Genomic DNA, 17,698 nt, shown 5'->3' with positions numbered 1-17,698 from the left:
GGCTTAGTTTTGCAGTTAACTTTATTTGTGTTAGAAAAACTTACTTGTGCTCTTTCTTAATCTGCCAGTAACTTTTGGTCAGTGGTTTCAAAATTTTTGGTTTTAAAGATAGTGACAAAGTGGCGGACATAAGGAATAAATTTATTTGGAAAATTTAAGGGGTTTAAAACATGTGTTTTTTATATTAAATACCCATTTTATGCTTTGCCAAATCCATTTTATTTCTTGCTGCTCCACCTCTCGCCTCTGGCTCTTGAGTCACAAAATAATTGGGTCCCCATGATTTATAGATGACGAAGGTAGCCTTAAAACTCTTGCAAATAAAATAAGAGCTGGTTATTGAAATATTTACTTTTATTTGTTTTTCTCAGACATTGATGAGTGTATCCAGAATGGTGTCCTTTGTAAGAATGGTCGTTGTGTGAACACTGATGGAAGCTTCCAGTGCATTTGCAATGCTGGCTTTGAACTGACAACTGATGGGAAAAACTGTGTTGGTATGCATTTCTTATTTTATTTTATATTTTAGGTGAGCTCTGAATTAATAGCTTTGCTTTATCATAATTGCTCACATTTATTGCTAATGAGAAATGCAAATTTCCTGAGAAAAGCTTGCAAATTGCCTAGTTAAAGATGCACTCCATGGATTAGAAAATTATATTGGATACTGTCAAGTTTTGAAGTGTGGAGTAATGGGATTGGCAAGAGGAGGAAAATTAATTTAAAAAAGGCCTATCTTTTTGTCCTGCATCAGGAGTTTCCATTAGATCAGAACCCTATTTCTGAGTAGAAAAAAAATCTTCTGGGATTTAGAATTTCAGATATTATTTCAATTGTAATCTCTAATGCTTTATTTTTCAGATCATGATGAATGTACAACTACCAACATGTGTTTAAATGGAATGTGTATCAACGAGGATGGCAGTTTCAAGTGCATCTGTAAACCTGGGTTTGTCCTGGCTCCTAATGGACGTTACTGTACTGGTATATATATTATACTTATCTTGATGAGACCAGTATTTGTATGAAAAGTTCTATACTGATATAACAACAATACTAAATTTAAATTTTTGTGCCGCTTAACTCCCAGAAACTCTTATTTGTGATGTGTTTTCTGCTTTTGAAAGTGTAATGAAAATATTTATTTTTTATAGCATGCATGTGCTGTCTTTTTGTTGTTAAAAGGTTTAATGAAATTGCCAAATTAAAACCAGATAACATCACTGGAGCTACACATAATATTAAGCCAGATTGTTTTCAATAACAGTTGTTGAACAATCATGGAGAATTAATTACACATAATAGTCATTTATCACATAAGTAAGAATACTTCATAGAGACAATCTTTTTGTGGACTATCTGGGATCCCACCAATTTTATTTGCACTGATAAAATTCAATAGAAAATCAATACTTTTTTTCTTTCATTCATTAAGATGTTGGATAAGTTTAAATATCAAATAAAAGAAAGAGAGAAAAATGGCTCCATTCACTTCTAATTCCTTTATGACAATATGGACTTATTCTTGGCTGCAGAAAATAGTTTTTTTAAAAAGTTGTCCCCAAGTGCTCAACTGCATTAGGGTATAGATTATATCAGGGGTCCCCAACCCTTGGGCCATGGACCGGTACTAATTCATGGCTGTTGGGAACTGGACCATGCAAGCGGAGGCAAGCATGCAAAGCTTCATTTGTGCATGTGCAGGATCTAGGTTACATGTGCGAAAACTACTTCCTACCTGCTACCGCTGCTGCTGGTCTATGAAGCCAGAAAGGTTGGGGACCACTGGGTTATATGATTATGAATGTAGCATAGTGAACATTTTTAAAAATGGTAGGAAATATTCATTGACTGAAAAAAGCCATATTAACTGTTTATCAAGCAATCCTGTATTACTTAATAGGATTCTTGATTTTTTTAAGCAATACGATCTATTGGCTTTCACATAGGGAATACTAAATTTAATTATGTGTACAATTTTCTTCTTTTTATAATAGATATTGATGAATGCAAGACTCCAGGTATTTGCATGAATGGTCACTGCATTAATACAGAAGGATCATTTCGTTGTGATTGTCCATCTGGACTAGCTGTTGGAGTTGATGGACGAGTTTGTGTAGGTAAGTATTTTTTCCTCACTTTTTTTCCACTAAAACGTTTTACGTTTAACCTATAGCCTTGAGATTTACTAGTGGTTTTACATTCAAGTGCTAATTGGGTCGAACCCTGCTTAAATATTATCATCTGTTGCAACAAATATTTCTTTGATTAACAAGAAAGTAATAAGTTACATATAGCAGTACCATGGATTCATTCATATCTGAAATAGCATGTTTTTCTCCAGGAAATTAATTGATAAACTTTAGTATGCGACTTAAGAAAAAACTTGCAACATAGATAGAATGCCCACTTAGAAACAGTAATTACATAAACCACAGCTGGATGTTAATATTTGACTGGTATATAATTTTACAGAAATTAAGTCTTGAATTCCATATGAATCCATAAATTTTAGATGTAAAAATTGGATTCATTTTTAAATGAGAATGCTTATTTATATCATGATGGAATAAGACAATTTATGTATTGTTTTTCCCATCTTTTCTTAGACACTCATATGCGAAGCACATGTTATGGTGGAATCAAAAAGGGGGTATGTGTTCGCCCTTTTCCTGGAGCAGTGACAAAATCTGAATGTTGCTGTGCCAATTTAGACTATGGCTTTGGTGAACCATGCCACCCATGTCCTGCCAAGAATTCAGGTAATGGGATATCATTTTGAACTTCATACCTGGTATGAATAATAAATTGCAAATAAATGATGGATTATAAATCTTGTTCAGTATTTTTTAAAAGCAGGTTTTTTTATTATGAAGAACCTACTACCATTTTTGTTAGCATTGCAAACAAAGAGAGGGAAGGCCTTCTTTTTCTTTCTCCCAAAATACTATATTATGTGTCTAAGACATTTGTTTTCTGCTGGGCTTTTAGTGCTGTTTCATATCAGTTTCAGATCAAAGTATATCTCTTTTTTAGTGGGAGTTTTAATATTTATGTGTGTTTTTCTTAGGAAAAATTATTTGTCTTTAAACCACTAGTAATATAGATCTCTGTTCTCCTTCAAGATTTATGTTCTTGAGAGCATTACACACTGCTTATATACAAGAAACTTGCTTGGATTGAATTCAATTTTAGTAAACAAAAATATTACACAATATAGCACAAAATAAGAATGTGGAAAGCAAACTGCATGTACACAGGACATTCATAATAAATTAATCCAAACATTAAATGCAGTTGAATTGAATTGGATCTAAATGTTGAGCTGGATTCTGTTCCAAAAAACTTACTTGCTCATATTCCATAACGTGCAAATGGTGTGTGCAAATGCTGTGTATTTCTTTATCGTAGATCAATTGCTCGGATTCTAGTTAAGTATTTTGGTAAGAAAACATTTTGGAAGTTAATAGTAATGACTGTTAATTTTTTAAATATAAAAATAGAGCATATTGAATATAAAACTAATACTTTGCAACTTGTTTTTATGACAGTAATACTTACATTTCAGAGAAGCATATTTTACCAATTTGCCAATGGTAAATTATTCGTTGAGATACTGCTCTATTACAGTGTAGTGTAGCTGTCCAGAAATTTTGGAATCTGTGGAGCTGGGGTGGTATTTAGCACATGCTAATATTCTGAAGATGAACAAGCTGGCCACCCCCATTTACAGTGTAAATGAAGATATAATCTATTGATTGTAATAGAAGGTTTGTTTCCATCTAAGTAATTTGTGTAAACTTGACTACATTTATCTAATTTAGAATAACTGTAGGAAATTAAAACTAAAATTATGTTACTGTTATTTTAGGAAGTTTCTGATGTTATTTTATTTATAAGTGAATAGGATTAATTACGTTGAAGTGTGTAAGAACAAGAGTAGAATTTTCAAGGAATTTAACTTTAGTAAAATATTGAAAAATATTAAAACTTAATATAGTTGCTCTAATTATATTGTGTTTCACTATTTTTATTTTCTCATGTGAAGCTGAGTTCCATGGCCTTTGTAGTGGAGGAGTAGGAATTACTGTGGATGGAAGAGGTAAAATATGCACATACAAAAATATATTAAGTAAATCTAGTCTTTGACTTAAAACTTCAAATTACAGTCATAATGGTCATTAAGCGGATCATCGTGTGATTTTTTGGCTTGCGGTAATTGTTAATGGTTATTACATAGAGTAGACCCATTGTGTGCAATGGACTTTTTGCTGGAAATGGAAAGTAAATGCTGGCTTCCAGAAAAAATATGTTGTAAAACGCTACAAACAGCTGCAAATGTGATCTAGTGGACGAGTGCACAAAATGCGATCATGTGACCACAGGCGGGGGGGCATCAAAACTTTGTATTCAGGTCATAAGTACCTTTTGGTGGGGGTCTATCTTATCCTAACTTTGAATGGTCACTAAGCGACTGGTGATAAGTCAAGGGCTACCTGTATTCTTGTGCATGTAAACTGTTATAATAACTATAGATTTTTCTTTAGTTAGTTTCGTTTCTTTAGTTAGTTTAGTTCTTTAGTTTAGCTTTTCTTTTCTTTCATATTGGTTTCATTCTGTTTTAATACATTGTAATATATTGGAAGTTTTGATTATGCCATTTTTAAATAACAATACATATGTCTCTAGATTTCTAGCCAAGATTTTTTTTATTTTATCTGTTAATGTTCATATAAAATATAAACCTGTGCTGACTTCATGAATAATAAATACATCATTGGTATTTCATAAAAATATTGCAAGATATACTCTTGACAGATTATATTATTATTGCAGATATAAATGAATGTGCTTTAGATCCTGATATTTGCTCTAACGGGATTTGTGAAAACCTACGTGGCAGCTATCGTTGTAACTGCAACAGTGGATATGAATCAGATGTTTCAGGACAAAATTGTGTTGGTATGTTACATGAATAGTATTCATTCTGAAACTGTTATAATACCTTAAGATTTTGCATACACAGAAAGAATAGTGACTCTACTACGTCATCACTATCAATAAATTATTGACTATGTATCATATAACAATTATGAACAAATGGGATCATCTTTCTCCTTGATATTTTCCAGAGGGGTAAGTCCTCACACAATGTGTCTAAAATACAATAATTTGAAACTTACTTACTTATTTATTTATTTATTTATTTATTGATTTATTTATTGATTGATTTATTGATTTATTGATTTATTGATTTGATTTGATTTGATTTGATTTGATTTGATTTGATTTGTATACCGCCCTATTCTGGGTTGATTTTTTTCGATGATCCACTTCTTTGCTTTCTTGGCTGTCCATTGTATTCTCAGGAGTCTCCCAACATCAAAGTTGAAAAGTTTTAGAACTCTTCCTAACTTGTTTCTTCACAGTCCAACTTTCATTTCCACAAAGTGTTATAGGAGATACCATTGCTTGCATTATTCTAAATACTGTAAAGGTAGATGCAGCACGGCATCCGAATTTATTTTCCAAGGCCTTCATGGCTCCTCTATTAAGTTCTAGTTTACAGCATATTTCTTGACTATTTGTTATTTTATTATGGATAAGTTGATCCTAAAACACAGAAGCTATCATCCATTTTGATATCTACCTTGTCAGTTCTAAAGCACATTGTTGTATCCATTGTCTTCTTTAGGTTTAATTTTAGTTTCATCTTTTCACTGTCTTCCTTTTTTTTTATTACCAGATGTGCTGATGCTTTGCATTTTGGCTGTCACATTAGTGTCATCAACATAACACAGGTTATTGATGTTTCTTTCTCTAAATTTTAAAATCTCATTCATCTTTCATGCCTATTATATGGCAACTAGACATCTTGAAGGCTTTAATTTAGCCATACCATTAGTTCTTTGAAAAATCCTCAGCTCTCCCTCAGTAGCCTATTGAGTACCATCCAACAATATATTGTCATTTATTTTACATTTTACATTTTATATTTTCTATAAAATAAAGGAGGAGTTCGATCCTGTAACTCCGGAGGAAGTGGACAGGATTATGGGGAGGCTGAGCTCCACCACATGTTTATTGGACCCGTGCCCTTCCTGGCTGGTCTATGCAGCCCGGGAGGGGACACGAGGCTGGTTCCAGGCGGTTATATCTGCCTCTTTGAGTGAGGGTAGTTTCCCCGCCGCCTTGAAGGAGGCGGTGGTGAGACCTCTCCTCAAGAAGCCTGCCTTGGACCCAGCTGTGTTAAATAACTTTTGTCCAGTGTCCAACCTTCGCTTTCTTGCAAAGGTTGTTGAGAGCGTGGTGGCGCATCAGCTCCCTCTGGTTCTGGATGAAGCGGATTATCTAGACCCGTACCAATCGGGCTTCAGGCCCGGGTACAGCATGGAGACGGCATTGGTCGCGCTGGTGAATGATCTCTGGAGGGCTCGGGACAGGGGATATTCCTCTGTCCTAGTCCTATTAGACCTCTCAGCGGCTTTCGATACCATCGACCATGGTATCTTGCTGCGGCGTCTCAGGGGATTGGGAGTGGGAGGCACGGTTTTTCAGTGGTTCTCCTCCTACCTCCTGGGATGTTCGCAGTCGGTGTTGGCAGGGGGGCAGAGGTCGACCTCGAGGCCTCTAGCTTGTGGAGTCCCTCAGGGGTCGGTCCTCTCACCTCTCCTGTTCAACATCTACATGAAACCGCTGGGTGAGATCATTCGTGGTTTTGGAGTTGGGTATCATCAGTATGCTGATGATACCCAGCTTTTCATTTCGACCCCAAACCACCCCAGTGATGCCCTCGACGTGATGTCCCGTTGCCTGGAGGAGGTTCGGGTCTGGATGGGGAGGAACAGGCTTCAACTCAACCCTGACAAGACTGAGTGGCTGTGCGTACCGGCATCTCGGGATATTCAGGATATCCCATCTCTTTCTATGGGGGGGTGAGTTATTTCCCCCCGTAGATAGGGCGCGCAACTTGGGAGTCCTCCTAGATTCACAGCTTTCTTTAGAAGACCATATAGTAGCTGTGACTAGGGGGGCCTTCGCCCAGGTCCGCCTGGTGCACCAGTTGCGGCCCTATCTAGACCGCGATGCCTTACGTACGGTCACTCATGCGCTCGTGACCTCTCGTTTGGACTACTGCAACGCTTTCTACATGGAGCTGCCCTTGAAGACCACTCGGAGGCTCCAACTGGTACAGAATGCAGCCGCGAGAGTTGTGTTGGGAGTTTCCCGATACTCCCATGTTACACCTCTGCTCCGCGAGCTGCATTGGCTTCCAGTTGTCTTCTGGGTGAGATTCAAGGTGTTGGTAATGACCTACAAAGCCCTACATGGCATGGGTCCAGAATACCTTAGGGAGCACCTGCGGCCGGCATCAACTTCCCTCCGCCCAGTGCGCTCCCACAGAGAGGGCCTCCTCAGGGTGCCACCGGTCAAAGAATGTCGACTGGTGGCCCCCAGGGGGACGGCGTTCTCTGTGGGCGCACCAGATTTATGGAACCATCTTCCGGTTGAGCTCCGGATGGCGCCCGACCTCCGCTCCTTCCGGCGCGATCTAAAGACTTACCTCTTTGAACAAGCTGGCCTGGCCTGATGGGATGGGGTTGGGTTTTATTAATGTGTTTTAACTTATTTTTAATGTGTTTTAACTTATTGTAAGAGTTGTGGGCATTTTGTTTAATCTCTTTTAATTTTTGTATTTTGTCTTTTAACATGCACTGCCCTGTTCACCACCCTGAGTCCTTCGGGAGAAGGGCGGTATACAAATAAAATAAATAAATAAATAAATAAATAAATAAATAAATAAATAAATAAATAAATAAATAATATCCATGTGGTTTTCTTAGTAAAAATCATAAATAATTTTCTGCGCAGTACGAATTGATGCTTCAATATTGTCCCTAAAATGCCTCCTGCATCTTCTTATATCACTGCTACCAAATAAGGTACCTACTTGCTTTAGCTGAACTGTGGAAATGACTTTCATGCCTTATATAATTTTCTGTTATCTAATATTTTTGTTTATGTCTATAGCAATTATATTTATCTTGAATTTTTCTCAGGTACATAGCTACTTAGAAGTTTCACTTAGCTATAATTATTGAGGACCGTGCTATTGTAAATAATTGACTCCAGATGTTATTTTCTGTATGGACTGAAGAACTATTTACATATAACATTATCATGTGAATATATATATATATTTCTTCTAATTCAATGCAACCTTTGATTTCCATTCTCTCTAACAGAGTGTTGTAGAAATGGGTGTTCAGGCTGTCCTGTTTATATTAAGTTCTAATGCTATGATAACAGAATGGGAGGAAAGTCAAACCATGTCAAAGTTCAAGATTTGAGGGAGGGGTCCACGTTATATTTAAATATTCTGTTTTCTATTTATTTCTATATGTTTATTCTTTTTAAAATACCCATCCATGTCTTTTTTTTTAAACCACCTGCAATAGTCTTGAGGCTTCATTTTATTCATGGGGTTTTCAGGATCTCCTCAGGCGTGGAATTATTTTTGAAATGCCCAACTTCTTCCTCTGCCCTGACTTTTTTAAAAAAATTGAGATATGTATCACCCAAAATCTATTATAGTTATATGCAGGAGTCTCCATACTTCTATATCACCATACTAGCACAAAATTTTATTATCCTTCAGTGAATATGATTTCTAGTTTTCCAAACAGAATTCCTCCTTTAATTTGCATAATATATTAAACAGACTATTTGTCAACTATATTTAGTGGAAAGCTTATGGTTGTTGTGTGTCATATTTTTTACATTTTGAACTCATGAACCCTATTCATGAAAAATTGTTCGGCTTCTATATTTATATAATATCTGTTTCAATAAAAGCTAGTTTGGTAATATGTACTGTATAATACAAATAATAATCCTAACTTTGCATATCATAAATTAATTAGATTAAAACATACACTTTTCACAATTATATTCTAAAGTAAGACAATCAATTATTGAAAAACTTAGTACTAGATGAAGATGTAGCTTGCTTGCTCTTAGAAGAACAGATTTTTTAGCATATAAACTAATTGGAACTATTCATTTCTTTTCTAGACATTGATGAATGTTTTGTAAATCGATTATTATGTGATAATGGCCTTTGTCGAAATACACCTGGAAGTTACAGCTGTGTGTGCCCAAAAGGATATATATTCAGCAGTGAAACTGACACATGCGAAGGTAATAATTTGTAATTGAAAAATAGGGATTTTGTTGTTTAATCATTCTCTCATTTAAATTGATAGTATTAGTAGAGATAAAATATTTGATTACAATCTGACTTCTTTCTTTTAAAAAATGTAAAGTGCCAAAGCTGTTCATTCTTAATTTTTCAACTCCAATTGTAAGCTAATTTTTTAATTTTTGAGACATTAAAATTGAACAATCTCAGTCTGATTGACTAAATACTAATATAACTTTTTTGGACAAGCAGGACATACTGTATCTGGAACTAAATTGGGAGTTAACTTGTAAAGTTACATCAGTTTTTTAGTTGTTATGGGCAGATTGTTTTACCGAGCAATTATTCCTCTGAATGCTGTTTGTGAAGGTGGGACATGCCATATTTATCTAAGTCAGACATGTCAAACTCGCGATGTCATGTGACGTCACGCAACGTATTGGAGTCTTTTCACCATTGCCGGCAATGGGGTGGGTGCAGCTTCTGGATGACGCATCCGGCCCGTGGGCCGGCAGTTTGACACTCCTGATTTAAATATTCTGGAAGTGTGTTTATTCTATTCAACAATAACTGCATTACTGGGTTTGAATTTCAGGCAATTAATATTTTGGAAATATTATCACGTACTACAAAGTTAGCCTGATCTAGATAGCTTTCTAAACTATTATCTAACATTAATATCTGCTGAACTTTTACAACCTGTAAAATCTGCATGCAAAGCAAAATGTGATTTGCATTGTACATAGATATACATAGCAATAATGGTAGAAAAGTTCTACGTCAATTCCAGTTGATGAACTGATCTACTATGAGGTAGTATATTGCTATGGAAAAGTAAGGCACCTCTGGTTGATAATGGTGAGATGAATGCCTTCACTTTGCCCACTGCCCAGTTTCAGAAGTGTGTTCTGTGCATTCAGACGAATGTGAAGAAAACCAGCAAAATCTGAAGTGGTGAGCTCAATGAAATGGTGGCATAGCAATTTTGTTGAACAGCTAAAAGTTGAGTAGTACTTTGTACAGCTGAGCAGGAACTCACAAGATTATCCACATTTATAAAGGACATGGTTTCTTGTTCTGAAATGACTTTATGATAGCCAATGGAATCATAATCTTATATACCACCTTACAACAAATTGAAAATGTCTAATTGGAATCTACCTTCTTATTAATAAAGAACAGTCTGTTTAGCAGTGACATATTGTTGCCAATAGAAATTCACAATTTATTTCTAGGGATACTTCAATATCAGTGTCCCAATGAAGCAGCCCTTCTCAGAGCTTTTCCAAAAGTTCAGTGAAAACTTCGCTCCTGATTTCTACATACCTTATGATTAACATATACTCCTTATACATGTCTACATTTTGGTTTATTCTAAACAACCAGTTTCCATCATAGTCAAAATCATTTGAACACTAACTGAAAATCTTTACAATCTTTTAAAAATCACATTTCTATTGTATAATTGGGAAACATAAATATATTTGTGTAAAAAGATATATGATATGTTTTGTACACAATAAGATTGTTGCAACATTGCAACAGGGTTATTTTATGTAACATAATTCTGTTCAAATGAACGTAGATTATATTGAACTCTGGGAGAACTTGCATTAAATAAACATGCTTAGTATTGTACTGCATGTCATGTTTTAAAAGCTGTCAACCAGATGGTTAATTTTCTCTTTATGGACCCTGAAATCTGGTTCAGAGAGTTGGGGAAAACTTCCAGGGTAGATTTGATGCATGTAGAAGACAATAGGGAGAAGAGCTAAGAGAAATCAGTTTGCAGGATATTTGAAGTTGCCCTTTGTCGGGAGTTCAAATGGTTGTGTATGTGTTTTAATATTTTAGTACTATGGAGAATTTATTAAAAACTAAAGGCTGAAATACTACAACAAAGAGATGCTAACTGTATCTGTTTATCTTGATATTTAGCTTCAAAGAACAGCTGTAGCTATAAACATGTTCACGCTGTTATACATGAATCCAGAACACAAACAACAATACATAAATCATTGTAATGTAATCACAAGAAACATTTCAGATGTTAGCTTTGATTCTCAAGAAGAAAATAACACAAGTTACTTTTATAGAAGAAGAAAATTCAGCTAAACTAAGTTTTTAATGTAGAAATTACAGTGGAAAACAGGTTGTTTATAATCTTTTTTTTCCTTTAACATTTTATTAAGTAATAAATTCCCCCAAAACCTGTTCTAAACAAAGTTAAATCCTGATGATTGTAAACTCCTATAAGAATATTAAAATATCGAATAATCTGGGCTTAAATCTATGAGAAGTAGAAATGAAAGTTATAATTTTTTTTAAATAATGTTATTTAGTTCTTACTTAATCTGATGAAGCAAATATTTAAAATATTCAAGGGCACATTAAAACATAGAAAATAAGAGTATTGAAAAATGCAACAGTATAGTCCAAACCATATAAGAATAGGGCTTGTCTTAAAAACGTTTGTATACAATTGCCCTTAGTAAATAATAATAATAGTAGCTCTATTTGGAACACTTACATCCTGCAATGATACTTCTAACCATCAGACATCAACATCTGCCTATCCCAGGCCCTTGGGAAGGACTCAATTCATGGATAAAAGTGGCAAATAGCAATAGCACTTGGACTTATATATTGCTCCATAGTGTTTACAAATCGTGTACCCAACAATATTGGTACTCAAATCCAGTCCAAAGATTTGGCTGACTGTGATGAACCATAATTTATCAAATTTATATGCCACCTAACTCCCAGCATATCTGGGTTTAGAAATCATTTAAAACTATGCAAAAGTCTTGTCTGACCACCCTTGAAAGTGCTAAAGATGGAATATTGCCAGATCTGGGTGGTTCTAACACCATCAGCCAGTTGAGCTTGACAGGTTTACTATCATTAATAATATGCCTAGAAATATAAAGTTATAAGAACACAGACATTTACAGTTCACTTAAACAATGGACATATTTTAAAAGGGCAAATTTTCTCCACACCCCTGGCAATTTTTAAAATTTATGAGAGTTTCTAAACACTAAACGTGTGTGAAGTTAGCAGAAGAGAGAGGAAGGAGGAAAAGACTGAAAAAACCTCTATTCATTTGGCACCCAAAAAAGGCTACTTGGCCAAAGTCACAAGACTCACTTTCTAATTATTAGATGTGACTACAGGACATAAAGAGCCTTGGTGGAGCAGTGGGCTAATGCCTCCTTAAGTAACACCAGCTGCCTGCAATTAGTGCAGGTTCGAGTCCCACCAGGCTCAAGGTTGACTCAGCCTTCCATCCTTCCGAGGTAGGTAAAATGAGGACCCAGATTGTTGGGGGCAATAAGCTGACTTTGTAATAATGCCGCTGGGGGGGGGCGAAAGCCCTAATAAGCAGGCATATACATAGAATGAAGGCTATTGCTAAGCACATTGGTTTGTGCTTCTTAGATTGTAAGCCGCCCTGAGTCTTCAGAGAAGGGCGGGATATAAATGGGATTAAAAAAAAAATACGGATTCCCCATTCCCACATACCCTCTTGAGAAATTTGCCAGCATTAAACTGATATACTTTAGAGGAACTTAGATTTATTTAGATTAGTTAATATTGAAAGTTTTCAGCACCTTGTCCAAGCTGATACTTCTCCAGATTGAATTGCTGATAAAATTTAGGGATGGACAGATGGACAGATTCTGGTTGTGTTAATGTCTGGTGCATTAAATCATAAATTGGTTGTATTTCATTTTCTTTGTAATTTTAGGTACACCAAAATATTCTGAACTCAAAATGGTAGTTTCAAGATTTTTAAGCTCAGAAATCCCCCTCCTCCTTAGTCTAGAATTTCATACAAGCTCAAGATAAAATGGGATGGGATCAGGCAGTTAAAAGCAGTGGAGGTCCTTTCTAAGTTTCTTCCTCTGGCCATTAGGCCATTGGGGACTCTTCCTTGTCTTGTCTGATTTTTCCTTAGGCAACATTTCCTTCCCTCATCTATCAAACATATTCTCACATATCATTACAGATTGTCCCCAGTTTGAATGTCTGAAGCATGTCCATTGTATCATTTAATCATGTAGACTGGTCTGGACATGTTCTGCTTAGAGGTCAGAAAAACATACTGGAAAAGGGTATAGGTATTCTTGCCAATAAAATCATATAACAGTGTGTCAACCTTCTCATTTATACCAAATGTGAAACAGACCAAATGAGCTACCACTATATTGTAATGCTAGTTAACAGAATCTTGCAATTCTGAATGTATAAATCTCCACTGTTTCTTTTGAAGCCTGAGAGGTTTGGGAGAGTGTCTTCTGAGTCTGTTTCTCCACCCTTTATGCAATCTCCATAAAGTCACTAAGAACTTCCCTTATTTATCTTTTACTACAATTAGTATCAACTGTCAGTTGATATGTCTTCACATGGAACTACTTAAAAACATTGTGGAAAAAATAGAGGACAATGTGAAAAAGAAAATATAGATTACTGCCTTCATCCCCCCCCCAACTTATAGAGTATTATTTTCCAAACTGGCTGAGTCAGTGGAGTCACAACACAATTACATTTAGTTTCTATAGTTTTAAAAAATATCTTAAAGTTTTATGGAGCCATAAATGAAAAAACAATTTTTTGGACATATTACTGCATAGAACATGCTGCTTCCATTAAAAAGTATTCTGGATTTCTCACAAGACAGTCATTCTGGAAAAACTGTTTCAGTTGAAATTCTTATATACTTCTAGGTTATTTGAGGTAACCAATTAATTATCACTTACAAAATTATGCAGGCACTGTTATCTGCCTGCCATACATTCTTTGCATTACAGACATTTAACACTTTTCTTAGATCAGTGAACACATTTTCCAGACATTCTGGCATAATGTGTTCATGGCAACATTCATACATTATAATATTTTCCAGAAACATACAATACGTCTGACCTATTTCCTTCTGGATTATAGATATAAACGAATGTGAAAGCAGTCCTTGTGTCAATGGTGCTTGCAGGAACAATCTTGGGTCTTTCATCTGTGAATGTTTATCTGGCAGCAAACTAGACTCTACGGGCTTCATTTGTATTGGTGAGTATAATGTTTTCTTTTTAAAAAAAATATGAATTCTTTAATTTGTGTTTAGACAATAGTCCTTAAAAGAGAAAAGAAGAGTATATGCTAATGTCCAAGAAATAATATAGATGAACAGTAGCTCCATATAGGCAACATCTTACCTGGTGACATTCTATCTATCTATCTATCTATCTATCTATCTATCTATCTATCTATCTATCTATCTATCTATCTATCCATCTAAAATATTTTATTGATTTTCTGTTTTTACAATCAAGTACCTAATTAAACAATGTGATGACTGGGTCCATTAGTAATTTCATGGTACATGTAAGCTTCTTCATACTTAATCCAATATTACACCCTCCAATACATCTTCTTTTCATCTGGTAATAGACATTTTTCCACACTAAGCAAATACAATTCTTACTGTTGTAAATAAATATCCAATTGCCTATCAACATTTTTTATATTTTTCTAAAGGTATCAATAATGTCAGTTTAAAATATCTTTTAACCAAAGCATATCTTAATTGCATTTACATTCATTATCCATTTATTCAATCTATATCCTATTTTTGCTTTTTTCAGTTCTAATTCCCTTCTAGTAATAAATATTTTTTCACATTAAGCAAATACAATTCTTATTATTGTAAGTAAATATAGAATTGCCTAATGATATTATATTTTTCTAAAAAAGTCAGTTTAAAATAGCTTTTCTAACCAAAACATATCTTAATTGCATTTGCATTCAATATCCATTTATTCAGTCTAAATCCTGTTTTCGCTTTTTACAATTTTAATTCCCATCCATGTTCAAAATATCCCAGTCATTTATAATTTCAAAACAAGTTATATTTGGGTAACCAAAGGTTTCCCCTATTCAAAATTCTTAACATGTTCTTCTTTCCCTTTTTATACCAAGATATGATATTCTGATTACAAATCAGATTATAATAATACTTCTATTTCTAACAATCTATTCTTAACCATATTCAAACATCGAATTGATAATGTAACATTCCCTCTAACAGGTCAAAGCTTCTGTTTCTTTCAGTCTTATTCTAGCTTTCTTCCTTTGCCAACTAACTTTCCAAGTCAGTACATTTGGATCATCAAATAGTTCTTCCTCCATTTTTGTATACATTATTTGAGATAAGAGAATCAATTTAGTTATTTTTGGAAGAACCAGCCCGTTGTTATTCATTAAAGAGCCTCCCTCCTTCTCCAATTCCCCACAGTTCTATTGACAGCTTTCTCTTCCATTCCATCAGGTCTTCTTCCTTATCCTCCAGTAATTTCTGACACTTTGATTTGTAGAATGTCGGCTCCATTTCCAATATTCTCATTGTGTCTTCTAAGTCTTCACTTATCTGAGTCTAGCCACAGTTTTCTTCCTTCAGAACCTCAAAATTTGTGTCAGCATTTTCTATTTTTCCTTCTGTTTTCTTTGTTGCTGGTTCCTTCTCTGTATTTATTTTCTGGGTTTGTAGATTAAAATTAAAAAAAATATTCTTTTATCTCTGTGCTTCTTTTAAACTTATCACGACCTAAAGCGATTGTTTCTTGTATTGATTTCAACATGGAGAAAATTTCTTTCTGTGATTCATCAGTATTTTCTTGGTAATATTTATTTATTTATTTTTATTTTATTGCATTTATATACCGCCCTTTCCCTGAGGACTCAGGGCGGTTTACAGGAAGTTAAAAATCAAACATACAAAAGTTAAAAGCCAAGTTAAAAAAAAATTAAATCAACCCTGTGCTATTAAAAACCCCAATTAAAATAATTTTCTCCTCAGCCTGGGCCCGAGAGCTCAAAGAGCCAGGTCTTCAGGCCCCGGCGGAATGATCGGAGGTCGGGGGCAGTCCTCAGCTCCACCGGCAGCTGGTTCCAGAGGGCAGGCACTCCCACTGAGAAGGCCCTATCCCTGGGTGTCACCCGCCGGCAATCTCTTACCGGCGGAACCCTGAGCAGACCCTCCCTGTGGGAGCGCACTGGGCGAAGGGCGTTTGAAGCCGGCAGCAGGTGTTCCCTCAAATACCCCGGACCCAGGCCATGTAGGGCTTTATAGGTAATAACCAGCACCTTGAATTTCACCCGGAGGGCAACCGGAAGCCAATGCAGCTCGCGGAGTAGAGGTGTTACATGGGAGTATCGGGAAACCCCCATTACAACTCGCGCGGCCGCATTCTGCACCAGTTGAAGCCTCCGAGTGGTCTTCAAGGGCAGCCCCATGTAGAGAGCGTTACAGTAGTCCAAACGGGAGGTCACAAGCGCATGAGTAACTGTGCGTAGGGCGTCTCGGTCCAGATAGGGACGCAACTGGCGCACCAGGCGAACCTGTGCAAAAGCCCCCCTGGTCACGGCTCCTACGTGATCTTCAAAATTGAGCCGTGAATCCAGGAGGATGGTTTTTTACCATTTAAAGTTAATTAGGAAACATCCATTTTATATTTTGTAAGTAGTCTTTATGAGTTTATCCAACCAACTAGCTGTTCTTAAAACTTCCCTAAGCAGATATAGGTAAAGTTCAATTTTTTCTGTCCAATGAGAAAGATATCCTTTCTGTCCAGGGAGAAAAAAAGAACCATTACAAGTTGTTTAATAATAAGATTTTAATCCAAAGCATTCTAAAGTGTTTCATCATATCCGGCAATAGTATATATGTCTTCTTCAGGAGAATAGTTCTACAATACAGTTCTAGAAGTCAATATTTTTGTCCATAGTTCAGACAGGCCAATTTTAAAATGATATTATTGTCTCTGCCACACAGATAAGCAGTCCCAAGCCTGTTCCATTTTCTCAGCAGCAAATCTCAAAAGACAGAGCTTCAAGGCCAGTCAAAGTCTTATCTTACTCTGGGCTTCAAGCCAGGTTGCTTTTAGGCAAAAGTAAATTGTAGTGCCATACATTCACCACTAGATGTCATGAATGCCATTTTTCAGTTTTTAAAACCAAAACTTATAAACTTTTCCAGCCTTTAAAAAAAAGTCTTAGAAAACACTTTTAGTCCCCAAATTTCCAAGTCATATTTATGTATTAGTTCCAAGTTAGTCTTCTAGGTTTCTCCTTTTCCCCAGGTAATTAATTTGCCACTTTCCTAAGGAAATGGGGTGGAAGTTCCCTTTCCCTTCTCTTCGGGAGGAGTGCTTTGGGCAGATTTTCAGGAAAAGGTCTTAAATTCATAAAGAGAAGCTTAGATCTCACCCAGTTTCATCCACATTGCTGCAAACTTGCTTAGTAGTGCTTGGTGTCTTCCGTTGACAGCAGCTTCTGACTGGCTACGCGAATGTAGCCAGTCTTTCCCCCGCCAGTTTGGAGGGCTTCCTCAGATCAAACAGGAGGGCTGCCACACACCCCCATGATCAAACAAGGCTCCTTGCTTGCTGCCTCTGTGGGGCAGCTCTCGACCCTTTTCAAGGTCCCCCAGTGGGGCAA

The 17,698-nt window shown here is 35.9% G+C and overlaps 1 protein-coding gene across 1 annotated transcript in view; it reads left to right on the top strand.

Annotated features, from left to right (window-relative positions):
- Positions 1-17,698, top strand: part of FBN2 (fibrillin 2) — a 142,539-nt gene that overhangs the window by 54,534 nt on the left and 70,307 nt on the right. Inside the window, exons 13-20 of the mRNA XM_081320291.1 lie at positions 372-497; positions 862-984; positions 1,998-2,120; positions 2,610-2,762; positions 4,049-4,102; positions 4,837-4,962; positions 9,076-9,201; positions 14,153-14,272. Coding sequence (XP_081176417.1) covers positions 372-497; positions 862-984; positions 1,998-2,120; positions 2,610-2,762; positions 4,049-4,102; positions 4,837-4,962; positions 9,076-9,201; positions 14,153-14,272 — 951 coding nt within the window. The remainder of the gene's footprint in view (positions 1-371; positions 498-861; positions 985-1,997; positions 2,121-2,609; positions 2,763-4,048; positions 4,103-4,836; positions 4,963-9,075; positions 9,202-14,152; positions 14,273-17,698) is intronic.

The sequence above is a fragment of the Vipera berus genome (genome assembly GCF_964194415.1).
Source record: "Vipera berus genome assembly, chromosome: 2".
Lineage (NCBI taxonomy): Eukaryota > Metazoa > Chordata > Lepidosauria > Squamata > Viperidae > Vipera > Vipera berus.
This window is presented reverse-complemented; position numbering and strand designations above follow the sequence as displayed.